We start from the raw sequence: 13,238 nt of genomic DNA, 5'->3' as shown, positions 1-13,238 counted from the left end.
GCAAATGGCAAGTACAAATGTCAAGTCTAAATGTACAATGAAGGCTAATTGAAATTGCAAGGAGGCATGCAACTGAAATGCAGGGATAGCAGCAATGAGGTTACCAAGGTAGACATGTATGTACATGTACAACTCAATAATGTCCTTACCAGACTTTGCAAAGCACTTTGCAAAGCAATGGATCACTGCATCAGTGTAGGGCAGGTTCTTCCTGTCCTTTACCAAGGCCTCGCTTTCTTGCCCATTCCAAAGTCCCTAAGGTCTGTAAGGGCAAAGCGTCTCATCTCTTTCCATGAATCTCCATTGGCAAATACAATACCTATTAAAAAGTACAGTAGAACAATATTGTTCTGATGTAGTAGTTGAGGAAAATTCTTAAAGGAATACAAATCAATTTTAAGAAGCACAGATTAATGGAAGTAGGAGGTTTCAAACTAAATCTGTTTTTTTCTTCATATTTTTATGAAGTCAGGAGAAAATAAAATATTTGGGGTTGTTAGAGTCGGTTGAACACAGAAGAGCATCATGTACAGAACCAGTCAAAGGTTTGGACACACTGTCGTGGAAATTTCCTCTATTTACCAAATCATGAGCGCAAACCACAACACAAGTCAGAGTTAGTTACCAAAGTCCATCTTTAATTATATGAGCTTTATCACAACCCTGTGACTCTCAGAGAAATCAATTCAGTGTCTATCCATGAATTCTCTGAGAGCCCCACTACATTGCAACTGCGATCCTTTAATAGCAAAGAACACACATAGTCAGACAGCATAGACATAATACATCGTTCAGCTTTGTCTCCTTACTCAAACCCTAGAACCATAAACCAATCCTCCATATCAACAGGCATATATCAAATTGTCATTTAGATACAACCAATTCTAAATACAACCAATCCTGGACAAGCTCACGGAGAGGAGAGTGAGGCTATAGGTTAAGATAAGAGGGAGCATGAGAATGATTCCAGACACTGCCATCCTCCTTTCCCCGATGGGAAAAGTAGGGAGTGACTGGCACACAGACACAGTGGAACAAAAGATATGTTTACACATGATGATACCTTGACCTCTCCCCTCTCTGCGGCCCATGCAACTTAGTCTTGACATAGAACAGATAACTACCAATGGCCACCACTATAGTACAACAAAATACATTCTTATGAGAAATAACTCATAAGCATATGATGAATATAAAACATCTTACCTATGTTACCAACCAATTCTGATTATTCCCCAAACACACCTACTCATTCAACGGTTTTTCTTATTTGTACTATTTTCTACATTCTAGAATAATAGTGAAGACTTCATAACTGTGAAATAGCACATATGGAATCATGTAGGATCCAAAAAAGCGTGAAACAAATCAAAATACATTTTATATTTGGCCTCCACAATCACCCGACCTCAACTCAATTGAGATGGTTTGGGATGAGTTGGCCCGAAGAGTGAAGGAAAAGCAGCCAACAAGTGCTCAGCATATGTGGGAACTCCTTCAAGACTGTTGGAAATTCCAGGTGAAGCTGGTTGAGAGAATGCAAAGAGTATGCAAAGCTGTCATCAAGGGAAAGGGTGGCTACTTTAAAGAATCTCTTGTATAAAATATATTTGGATGTTTTTTTAACACTTTTTCGTTTACGACATGATTCCATATGTGTTATTTCATAGTTTTGATGTCTTCATTATTATTCTACAATGTAAAAATAGTTTAAAAAAAAAAGGAAAACTGTTGAAAGACTGGTACTGTATACTGTTGTTGGTTTTTACAGTATGGCACCAAGCATGCCTGCTTAACTGTCCTTTGTCAAGGTTTGCAACGTAGTAGGCCTGAGAATCAGTTATCTGACATTACCGTGTCCTTTGATTAATAATTCACTAAACAAATGATTGATGCCCCTGTCCCCAAACTCCTCTGCATGGTTGACCAGTGCTTGCTTGACTGTCTTGTATCCTGCGAGAACGACCACTTTTCTGGGTCCAATGTGAACTGTGAACACCGAGCCATATTTCTTGGACAGCTGTATAACATAAAATAAGCCAAAAGACCAGGTTTAGAACAGATACAATATTTTCCATTCAAATAAAAATGCCTCGTAAAATGTGAGCCTATGAACTTCTGAGGTCAGTGTTTGACAAACAAGATTATTGTGTTACCTTCCAGAAATGAATGACTGATCATGTAAATACCCAGCTAGCACATAATGTTCTGAGAACTATAGAGCTTGGTGAGAGCGTGGTTGTAATATGGTTATTTTTAAAACAACCTTCCACATATGTCTGGCAATGGTGCTGTATAGTTCCTTGGCTTTGGAACACTCTAAGCCCATTTAAGAAATGAGTTCCATGTTGGTAGTGTTCTAGGACCGTTCTCAAACTGGTTTAACATTGGGAATGTTCTCAAATAGTTTAGAGAACATTAAAGGAATAACGTTCTTCATGGGAATTTCAGTACTTCAGCATAACATTTCCCATAGATATCCTCATGGTTCTATTAAAAATCGTGTTCTCAAATTGTTCAAAGAGTGTTAAGAAACAACGTTCTTCTGTGGGAATTTCAGTACTTCATCATATTGATTCGTACAGGTTTCCTCGTGGTTTTATTTAAAGTCATGTTCTCAAAATGTTCTGAGAACGTTTAGAAAACTTTCCATAAAAACCACAAGAAAACTTTAATAACATCCAGACAAAGTTCTAAGAATGTTATTTAAAAACATACATTTCATTCTCAGCATCAACAAAACTCTCTCTATCCTCTATCTTGTTAAGTGGGTTCAGGAATGATGGCTGCACCCACTAATTGACCACACCTGATCTTAATGAGTGCTTGTTTCCTTTGAAATGGGGTTTGTTTGAATACGCTACAATTAACAGATTTGTATGAATTTTAAAAACATGTCATGCTAGCTCCATCCTGGTGATGCTGTGAACTAATTCCATTGATAGAGAGCAGGGGGTTACAGGTTTGAATCTCACTGATGCTGTCACAATAAAAAATAAATGTGTTTCATTATTAATGCCTTATGAAATGAAATTCCATGTGTCCTGTCTGTGCTCAAAAAGTTCAAGAAAGCAAATCAGTGTTATGAAAAGTCTTGAAACTTTCAGCTAAATTTATATTAAAGTTATTAAAAAAACAAAAAATAACCAACATTTTCTGCAAAATGTTCACTTCTCTTCTCAGAACGTTTAACCCTGTGTCGTCTTAAGGGTACAAAATGACCTGCCACTATGTTTTTTTGTGCGAAGCAATGATACAGCACGTGTTTCCTTGCAGGTAACCATGCTTGACAGAGGAAAAACAATGATTCCAAGCACCACCCTCCTTTTGAAGTTCCCAGTCTGTTATTCAAACTCAATCAGCATGACAGAGTGATCTCCAGCCTTGTCCTCGTCAACACACACCTGTGTTAATGAGAGAATCACTGACATTATGTCAACTGGTCCTTTTGTGGCAGGGCTGAAATGCAGTGAAAATGTTTTTGGGGGATTCAGTTAATTTTCATGGCAAAGAGGGACTTTGCAATTAATTGCATTTCATCTGATCACTCTTCATAACATTCTGGAGTATATGCAAATTGCCATCATACAAACTGAGGCAGCAGACTGAAAATTAATATTTGTGTCATTCTCAAAAACCTTTGGCCACGACTGTACAACATGTTTGCATGGTTGGGCCCGTGGATAAACAGTCGAAAGCTTTATGCTGAAAAATGTTTATAGCAACCAGAAGGATGTAAAGGAGTTGGTTAGTGGAATGATGGAGACTCCCAACCAGAAGGATGTAAAGGAGTTGGTTAGTGGAATGATGGAGACTCCCAACCAGAAGGATGTAAAGGAGTTGGTTAGTGGAATGATGGAGACTCCCAACCAGAAGGATGTAAAGGAGTTGGTTAGTGGAATGATGGAGACTCCCAACCAGAAGGATGTAAAGGAGTTGGTTAGTGGAATGATGGAGAGCCCAACCAGAAGAATGTAAAGGAGTTGGTTAGTGGAATGATGGAGACTCCCAACCAGAAGGATGTAAAGGAGTTGGTTAGTGGAATGATGGAGACTCCCAACCAGAAGGATGTAAAGGAGTTGGTTAGTGGAATGATGGAGACTCCCAACCAGAAGGATGTAAAGGAGTTGGTTAGTGGAATGATGGAGACTCCCAACCAGAAGGATGTAAAGGAGTTGGTTAGTGGAATGATGGAGACTCCCAACCAGAAGGATGTAAAGGAGTTGGTTAGTGGAATGATGAAGACTCTCAACCTTCACATGTATAGAGGCTTTGTTCCTTGTTCAAAAGCAGAACGCAAAGGTATGACAAGGTATGAATTTCACCACTTATCAAACCTCATAGTCATTATCTCTAGCATCACAATAGTTTACTGATGAACTCGTGGATACCATTTTTATGTCTCTGTGTCACGTATGAAGGAAGTTCGAGGAAGTGTCGTGAGCCAATGCTAACTAGCATTAGCGCAATGACTGGAAGTCTATGGGTATCTATCGAGGCTTAACAGCTGTATGCTGTGCCAAGGTTAGGCCTTAACTCACTCATACAGGCCATTGCTAGACATAAATGAAGGTCAAAACTGTGGTAGCTGGAGTAATATCTACCTATCCAGGCGAAGCGGTAGGCAGTGCTCGTAAATGTGAGAGCTGCATAACGGAGGCCGAGAAAATAGGAATTTGCTCTTTAGTGCTTTCTAGACAGGATGCAAAACTCTGGAGTGGAGTTCGCCAAAATAAAGCAGATTCCTATTTCCTCTGCCTCCACTAGGTGTCATTCACATGCAGATATTCGTAAGCAAATACCCATAGACTTCCAGTCATTGAGCTAACCTACATGATTTCCTGAATTCACTGACAGACCACTTAGAAGTTAAATCATAGCTAAAAATCATTTTTTACCCACTGATAGAACATAGGCTTTCACCAAATTGACAGGAGTTTCATGGTTTTTATTTCTGGGGGTGGATTATCCCTTTAGGTACTTATATGTTACCCATGAGTCTGTGTCTTTCAGGAATCAGGAAATATGGACACTCACTATCAAGAAAACAACCTGATATCTTCTGTAACCTACCTGTTTGCTGCTGGTACTGACACCACAAGGACAACCCTTCGATGGGGTCTGATGCTTATGGACAAGTGTAACCATACATTGTAAGTTCACGTAGGGACCTTCATTTTACTTGACACCCAGTGTCATAACACGTTAAAACACGATCATGACCTGTCATTATATGGTAATAACACTGTAATGACCCATATATTTACACCTGTTGTGACATATGCTGTGTTATTTTATGACTGGTTATCCCAAAATGACACTTTATATACATTATAGAAGGCTGAAATATAACAAAACCATTTTACATAAAAACACCGGATTTTCTGCGGATAAAAAAAAAAATCATATTTATTAATTATGAAATTATGAAAAATATGAAAAACATTCCAACCATGAGGCCACTAGGTCATTTGACTGCAGGAAAGGTCTGAAAACTGATCAAGACCTGTTACATAGTGACACAAAACACAGAGACACTTAAGGGGTTGTTATTCCTAAACATTGGCAAGAGGCCGACCTGTAACACAGGTCACTGAACAGATACCAGGGCAAAGACCATTCAGATTAATGTTTCACCTCTGGGTTATAGTAACATTGGCACTTCCTGTCTTTTTTCCAGACAGGTTCCCAAATGAGATGAGCAGGGTCATAAGAAGTCATCAGGCCTTCGTAGAACACAGGAAGAACCTGCCCTACACTGATGCAGTGATCCATGAGACCCAAAGACTGGCCAACATTGTACCCATGTCCATCCCTCACACCACCAGCCGAGACATCACCTTCCAGGGATACTTCATCAAAAAGGGGACTGATGTGTTACCTCTGCTGACGTCTGTCCTGCGAGATGAGAGCGAATGGAAGAGCCCTCACACCTTTAACCCCGACCACTTTCTGGATGAGGAAGGTCGATTCGTCATTAAGGATGCCTTCATGCCCTTCTCTGCAGGTGGGTCCCACTGTGTGTTTCCTTATTAACACTATCATTCTGACATCCTTCTATGGTGGTCAATTAACTCATTCTGACATCCTTCTATGGTGGTCAATTAACTAAATCTGACATCCTTCTATGGTGGTCAATTAACTAATTCTGACATCCTTCTATGGTGGTCAATTAACTAATTCTGACATCCTTCTATGTTGGTCAATTAACTAATTCTGACATCCTTCTATGGTGGTCAATTAACTAATTCTGACATCCTTCTATGGTGGTCAATTAACTAATTCTGACATCCTTCTATGGTGGTCAATTAACTAATTCTGACATCCTTCTATGGTGGTCAATTAACTAATTCTGACATCCTTCTATGGTGGTCAATTAACTAATTCTGACATCCTTCTATGGTGGTCAATTAACTCATTCTGACATCCTTCTATGGTGGTCAATCAACTAATTCTGACATCCTTCTATGGTGGTCAATTAACTAATTCTGACAGCCTTCTATGGTGGTCAATTAACTAATTCTGACATCCTTCTATGGTGGTCAATTAACTAATTCTGACATCCTTCTATGGTGGTCAATTAACTAATTCTGACATCCTTCTATGGTGGTCAATTAACTAATTCTGAGATCCTTCTATGGTGGACAATTAACTAATTCTGATATCCTTCTATGGTGGTCAATTAACTAATTCTGATATCCTTCTATGGTGGTCAATTAACTAATTCTGATATAATTATACGGTGCTTAATTAACTAAGTCTGAGGTCCTGAGCACTCTGGAACAGGTTTTCATCAAGGATCTCTCTGTACTTTGCTCCATTCATCTTTTCCTCGATCCTGACTAATTTCCCTGCCGCTCAAAAACATCCCCACAGCATGGCGCTGCCACCATCATGCTTCACTGTAGGGATGGTTTTGGCCAGGTGATGAGAGGTGTCTGTTTTCCTCCAGACGTGACACTTCGCATTCAAGCTAAAGAGTTATTGGTTTCATCAGACCAGAGAATCTTGTTTCTCATGGTCTGAGAGTCCTTTAGGTGCATTTTTGGCAAACTCCAAGTAGGCTGCCACTCTACCATAAAGGCCGAATTGGTGGAGTGTTGTAGACATGGTTGTCCTTCTGGAACGTTCTCCCATCTACACAGAGGTACTTTGGAGCTCTGTCAGAGTGACCATCAGTTCTTGGTCACCTCCCTGACAATTCCTTCAACCTCATGGCTTGGTTTTTGCTCTGACATGCACTGTCAACTGTGGAACCTTATATATACAGGTGTGTGCCTTTCCAAATTATGTCCAATTCATTGAATTTACCACAGGTGGACTCCAATCAAGTTGTAAAAACATCTCAAGGGTGAAACAGGATGCACCTGAGCTCAATTGCGAGTCTCATAGTAAAAGGTCTGATTACTTATGTAAATGAGGTATTCCTGTTTTAATTTTTTAATACATTTACAAAAAAATCTATAAACCTGTTTTCACTTTGTCATTATGGGGTATTGTGTGTAGATTGAGGACATTGAGGAAATGTTTTTATTTAATCAATTTTAGAATAAGGCTGTAATGTAGCAAAATGTGGAAAAAGTTAGGGGGTCTGAATACTTTCTAAAATAACCGTATATCCACAACTCAACCTCTTATAGCTCACTTGCATAATGTGTGCAAACTCCTCTATCTGTATTCTGTCTCTAAATGTTGTCTGTCACTAGCAGCATCATGTTAAAGTTCTGAGTATCTGTATATGGGGCGGCAGGGTAGCCTAGTGGTTAGAGCGTTGGACTAGTAACTGGAAGGTTGCAAGTTCAAACCCCCGAGCCGACAAGGTACAAATCTGTCGTTCTCCTCTGAACAGGCAGTTAACTCTCTGTTCCTAGGCCGTCATTGAAAATAAGAATTTGTTCTTAACTGACTTGCCTGGTTAAAAAAAATATAAAAAAATGTACTTGGCAAATAAAGGTGATTCTGATTTGAAGGACCTTTGTACAGAAAGTGTATGATTGCAGTTATCTAAGACAATTATGGTTTTACTCGCTGTAAACATTGGCAAATGTCCCACCTGAACCACAGGTCTTTGAATTGAATCCAAGTGAATTAACAGATACAGACTGAAGATCATTCAGATTTTATAGTAACTTCATCCCCTCCTCTTCCTTTTTATTCCAGACCGGGTCCAAGAGGAGATAAGCAGAGTCATAGGAAGTCGTCAGGCCTTGGTAGAGGACAGGAAGAACCTGCCCTACACTGATGCAGTGATCCATGAGACCCAAAGACTGGCCAACATTGTACCCATGTCCATCCCTCACACCACCAGCCAAGACATCACCTTCCAAGGCTCCATCAGGAAGGTCATAGTCCTGGTTGTCCATATTTTGGTCTGATTAGTCACCTATAGGGTACAGACAGGGGTCAGCTTAAAGATATAAACACAGAGAACAGAGAATCGTTTACCTTAACGATTCCCTTCAGATGTTCAGTTATTTGAGTTGCATGCACTAGCATCACAGAGGAAAACCTTGGACCTGACAAAAAGCTGTCAGATGTGATTACTGTTATTCTGAATAAACAAGTAACAGATCCTGCAGTGGCTATGACTGTGATTCCTCTATGTCTTTTATGCAGGTGCACTGATTTGAACATGTTTTTGTTGCATGGAGTAGGGAAATTTAGGACAGCTTTCATGTTATTATTATCTATTTTTTAATATAGAATTATTACATATTTTTTTCTAACTGGGGTCACCCTCGCAGGTCGTAGGTTGTGTCTAGGAGAGAGTCTGGTCAGGATGGAGCTCTTCCTTTTCTATGGTCCTCATGCTGTCTTCCTCATCTTCCTCTTCCAAGTCGTAGGGTGTGCCTCGGAGAGAGTCTGGTCAGGATGGAGCTCTTCCTTTTCTATGGTCCTCATGCTGTCTTCCTCATCTTCCTCTTCCAGGTCGTAGGGTGTGTCTCGGAGAGAGTCTGGTCAGGATGGAGCTCTTCCTTTTCTATGGTCCTCATGCTGTCTTCCTCATCTTCCTCTTTCAGGTCGTAGGGTGTGTCTCGGAGAGAGTCTGGTCAGGATGGAGCTCTTCCTTTTCTATGGTCCTCATGCTGTCTTCCTCATCTTCATCTTCCAGGTCGTAGGGTGTGTCTAGGAGATAGTCTGGTCAGGATGGAGCTCTTCCTTTTCTATTGTCCTCATGCTGTCTTCCTCATCTTCCTCTTCCAGGACGTAGGGTGTGTCTAGGAGAGAGTCTGGCCAGGATAGAGCTCTTCCTTTTCTATTGTCCTCATGCTCTCTTCCTCATCTTCCTCTTTCAGGTCGTAGGGTGTGTCTCGGAGAGAGTCTGGCCAGGATGGAGCTCTTCCTTCTCTTCACCTCCCTCCTGCAGCGCTTTTGTTTCTCTCCTCCTCCCGGGGTAAGAGAGGAGGATCTGGACCTCACACCATCCCTGGGGATCACCCTCAGTCCTTCACCTCACCAGTAGTGTTCTGTCTGAGATGAGAGTCTGTGTCCAATGTATATTACACATGGCTTTAGACCAACATAAAATGTTACTGTTATTGCAGATTGATACAGTGTTTTTTGAATAACATATGTGAATGAGCTGTAAGTCCCATTGGATTAAAGCATCTGCTAAATGGCATATATTACCTCAGTCAAGTTGTACATATTAGGGCTAAAAATGTATGCCGTTTGATTTGTGCATTTAATTGTGATAATGTGCTCATATGTGATTTTATGTGACGACATTTGCCTTGTGCATCTAATTGTTATAAAATACTGGTATGTGATTATATGTGATTTTCAATTGGTTATGTATTTATTTATTCATTCCCCCGATTCTGTTCAAAAACGTTTCTTAAACGGAAGTAAACAGAATGAAACGGGGATAAACATATCTGAATTTGTCCGATAGAAACTCTGGTTTACAACTGTTGGACTAATGATTACACCCTATATCAGAGTGTGCAAGGCAGTATTGAATGTGTCACTGTCTGTCCATGTGTCACTGTCTGTCACCTCAAAATTGTATCTCAACCTGTGTGCAGCTACGTTGTAAACTTGAATTTAAGTAAGTCAGCCTCCCTCCTCTTAAATGACACTGATTAGCACTGATAAAAACCCGCCCGAGACCTATTACATGGTGACACAAAACACAGAGACACTTAAGGTGTTGTTATCAGTAAACATTGGCAAGAGGCCAACCTGAAACACAGGTCACTGAACAGATACCAGGGTAAAGACCATTCAGATTAATGTTTCAACACTGGGTTATTGCTCATTTTCCCTAAACATCGGACACCCCCTAAATTCGGACACTCTCTCGAGCTCAACATTTAAATGGACTGGAAAATAATGGTAAGTTTTGCCACTAAACACACCCTTCTAGCTAGCTGACCACCGATTTTCACTGCAATTTATGAAAGTTAAATTTGGTTTTGAGAGTTTTCAAAAAAGTAATATACATGCACATTTTGTGGGACATGGTGTATATTACGCGACAGACCACATATACTTGTTAACCTCTGAAATATAGCTAACCGATTTCAGGCAAGTAATTTTTGTTTTAACCCAAAGGCTAGCCAACTAGTAAACTATCTAGTAAACACTTCAGACATGAGGTTGGAGTCTCTTTTTTGAACAAAATTAAACGGATTTATCTTGCATTCGAACAAAATAGTAAGGTGGCAAATAACTGGGGACCGTATGCCTACAACATGGGACGCATTTATTTTGCTAAACCGCTTATGAAAAAGCTGATACTAGTATATTTCCACTGAAATGTCAAGCATGCTAATCGGTAACCCGTTAGCTAACATTTTTACGACACCAATAATCACAAAACATTGACAGTTTGATCACAAGATAACACTGTTGAAGGTAATATATTTCTTAAAAGCTGTTCAATATGCTTATAATACGGGGTGCTACGCTAGTAACATTGGCACTTCCTGTCTTTTTTCCAGACCGGTTCCCAGAGGAGTTGAGCAGGGTGATAGGAGGTCATCAGGCCTTGGTAAAGGACAGGAAGAACCTGCCCTACACTGATGCAGTGATCCATTGCTTTGCAAAGTGCTTTGCAAAGTCTGGTAAGGACATTATTGAGTTGTACATGTACATACATGTCTACCTTGGTAACCTCATTGCTGCTATCCCTGCATTTCAGTTGCATGCCTCCTTGCAATTTCAATTAGCCTTCATTGTACATTTAGACTTGACATTTGTACTTGCCATTTGCCTTCAATGCACATTTACACATCCCACTTAAAACTTGTTCACGCTACCACGTTCCCCTATGGCACCCCCCCCCCCCCACGCTCAACTCAAAAGATGGCGCACAGAATGCAAAAATATTCTTAGAAATATTTAACCTCCACACATTAACAAGTCCAATAGCTCAAATGAAAGATAAACACCTTGTTCATCTACCCAGCGAGTCAGATTTCTAAAATGTTTTACGGCGAAAACATAGCACATATTTATGTCAAACCACCACCAAAGACACAGCCAATATATAGCCATTTTGTCGAACAAAAGATGCAATCACAAACGCAGGATTAAAAGAAAAATAATTCACTAACCTTTTGAAAATCTTCATCAGATGACAGTAATAGGACATGTTACACAGTACATTTATGTTTTTTTCAATAATATGCCATTTATATTCATAAATCACCGTTTACATTGACGGCCATGTTCAGAAAATGCTAAACAATGTCCTGAGAAATTATATATAACTCCGCCAGATAATGCCAGATAACAGCAATACACATCAGAAACTTTGACTAAATATACATGTTCTACATATAGTTAGAAAGATACACTGCTTCTTAATGCAATCGCTTTGTCACATTTCTTTTTAACGTTACAGAAATCGTTCATTTTTCAATAATCTGAGACGGCGCTCAGACATAAGCAATATTTCTCCGCTATGTTGGAGTCAACAGAAACACAAATTACAACATAAATATTCCCTTACCTTTGATGGTCTTCGATCATAATGTAGTGGAAGAAGTCATACTTACCCGAAACATCGTTTGGTTTCAATTCGTGTGTCTTTGTATTAGCAAATGCTGCAAGTTCCACCTGAAATACTACCAAAAAATACTTTTGGTCACGAACAGTTGCGCATCAAAACTTCAAAATTACATATTATATGTCGACTAAACTGGTCAAACTAAGTGCAGAATCAAGCTTTAGGATGTTCTAAACGTACAAAACTATTATCTAATCTCTTGGACGAACGTGCTTCTTGGCAGGCGATCTGGAACAAAGGAACGTGTCTCCATAAAGCGCGTTCTCGTAACATAGAATTTTCTCGCGACACTCAGTCTTTTGCCTACCAAAGGCTCAAAACACGTGCGATTTGCACAATTAAACGCTGTACTGAATGAGGACATCTAGTGGAAGACATAGAAAGTGTCTCCAGATCCATAGCTGGTTGGGAAGGGTGGGGGCGATGACGTCAAAGTTGCCCCAAGTTTGAGGCTCCCAAAAATAGTTTGGGAGATTGCCTGCCCTGTGAGTTCCGCTATACTTACAGACATAATTCAAACGGTTTTAGAAGCTTTAGAGTGTTTTCTATCCAATAATAATTATTATATGCATATATTAGCAATTTTGGACAGATTGTTTTTCAGTTTACTATGGGCACGCAATTCCTCCAAAGGGGGCAGTAATTCTGCCTAGCCTTAACTGGATATTATTAATAACATACATTGTACTTACTTGTTTCACTTGTACATTTTGTTGTGCTCTTTTATTTGCACTTCTGGTCAGATGCTAAGTACATTTCGTTGTACTGTACTTGTTCAATGACAGTAAAGTTGAATCTAATCTAATCTAATGAGACCCATAGACTTGCCAACATTGTACCCATGTCCATCCCTCACACCACCAGCCGAGACGTCATCTTCCAAGGCAATACTGAATCTTTGACCATAACGGTTCCCTTTTGATGTTATATGTTATAAGAGTTTGCATTTTTTAAAAATTGTTATTGCAGATTGATACAGTGTTTTTTGAATAACATATGTGAATGAGCTGTAAGTCACTTTGGATAAAAGCATCTGCTAAATGGCATATATTACCTCCATCAAGTTCTAAATATGTATGCTGTTTGATTTCAAATCTAATCAAATTTTATTTGTCACTTGCATAGAATGCAAGAGGGGGTACCGGTTAGTCGAGGTAATTTGTACATGTAGGTAGGGGTGAGTAAGGTAAGTGACTATGCATAGATAATAACCAGTGAGTTG

At 39.6% G+C, this 13,238-nt stretch overlaps 1 protein-coding gene across 3 annotated transcripts; it reads left to right on the top strand.

Moving 5' to 3' along the window:
• The first annotated feature begins 3,221 nt into the window (after positions 1-3,221).
• LOC115120171 (cytochrome P450 2K1-like) lies at positions 3,222-9,791 on the top strand. Of its 3 annotated transcripts, XM_065020903.1 has the most exons (5): positions 3,264-4,312; positions 5,014-5,153; positions 5,681-6,007; positions 8,161-8,342; positions 8,929-9,290. In XM_065020903.1, the coding sequence occupies exons 3-5, from the start codon at positions 5,698-5,700 to the stop codon at positions 9,025-9,027; spliced, it is 591 nt and encodes a 196-aa protein (XP_064876975.1). In that variant the 5' UTR covers positions 3,264-4,312; positions 5,014-5,153; positions 5,681-5,697; the 3' UTR covers positions 9,028-9,290. The 3 variants fall into 3 exon arrangements, with proteins under 3 accessions (XP_064876976.1, XP_064876977.1, XP_064876975.1); XM_065020904.1 differs by lacking the exon at positions 8,161-8,342 and having other exon boundaries at positions 3,222-4,312; XM_065020905.1 differs by lacking the exons at positions 8,161-8,342; positions 8,929-9,290 and adding an exon at positions 9,297-9,791 and having other exon boundaries at positions 3,227-4,312.
• Positions 9,792-13,238: the final 3,447 nt, after the last annotated feature.

The sequence above is a fragment of the Oncorhynchus nerka genome, linkage group LG7 (assembly GCF_034236695.1).
Source record: "Oncorhynchus nerka isolate Pitt River linkage group LG7, Oner_Uvic_2.0, whole genome shotgun sequence".
NCBI classification, from domain to species: Eukaryota; Metazoa; Chordata; class Actinopteri; order Salmoniformes; family Salmonidae; genus Oncorhynchus; species Oncorhynchus nerka.
Note: the sequence above shows the minus strand (reverse complement) of the source record. Positions and strands in the feature narration are given on the sequence as shown.

Coding starts and splice junctions, on each gene's coding strand:
- LOC115120171 (XM_065020903.1), top strand. CDS start 5,698: ATGAGCAGGGTCATAAGAAGTCATCAGGCCTTCGTAGAACACAGGAAG. Junction 6,008..8,160: donor CTTCATGCCCTTCTCTGCAG/GTGGGTCCCACT, acceptor TTTTTATTCCAG/ACCGGGTCCAAGAGGAGATA. Junction 8,343..8,928: donor TCCAAGGCTCCATCAGGAAG/GTCATAGTCCTG, acceptor TTCCTCTTCCAG/GTCGTAGGGTGTGTCTCGGA.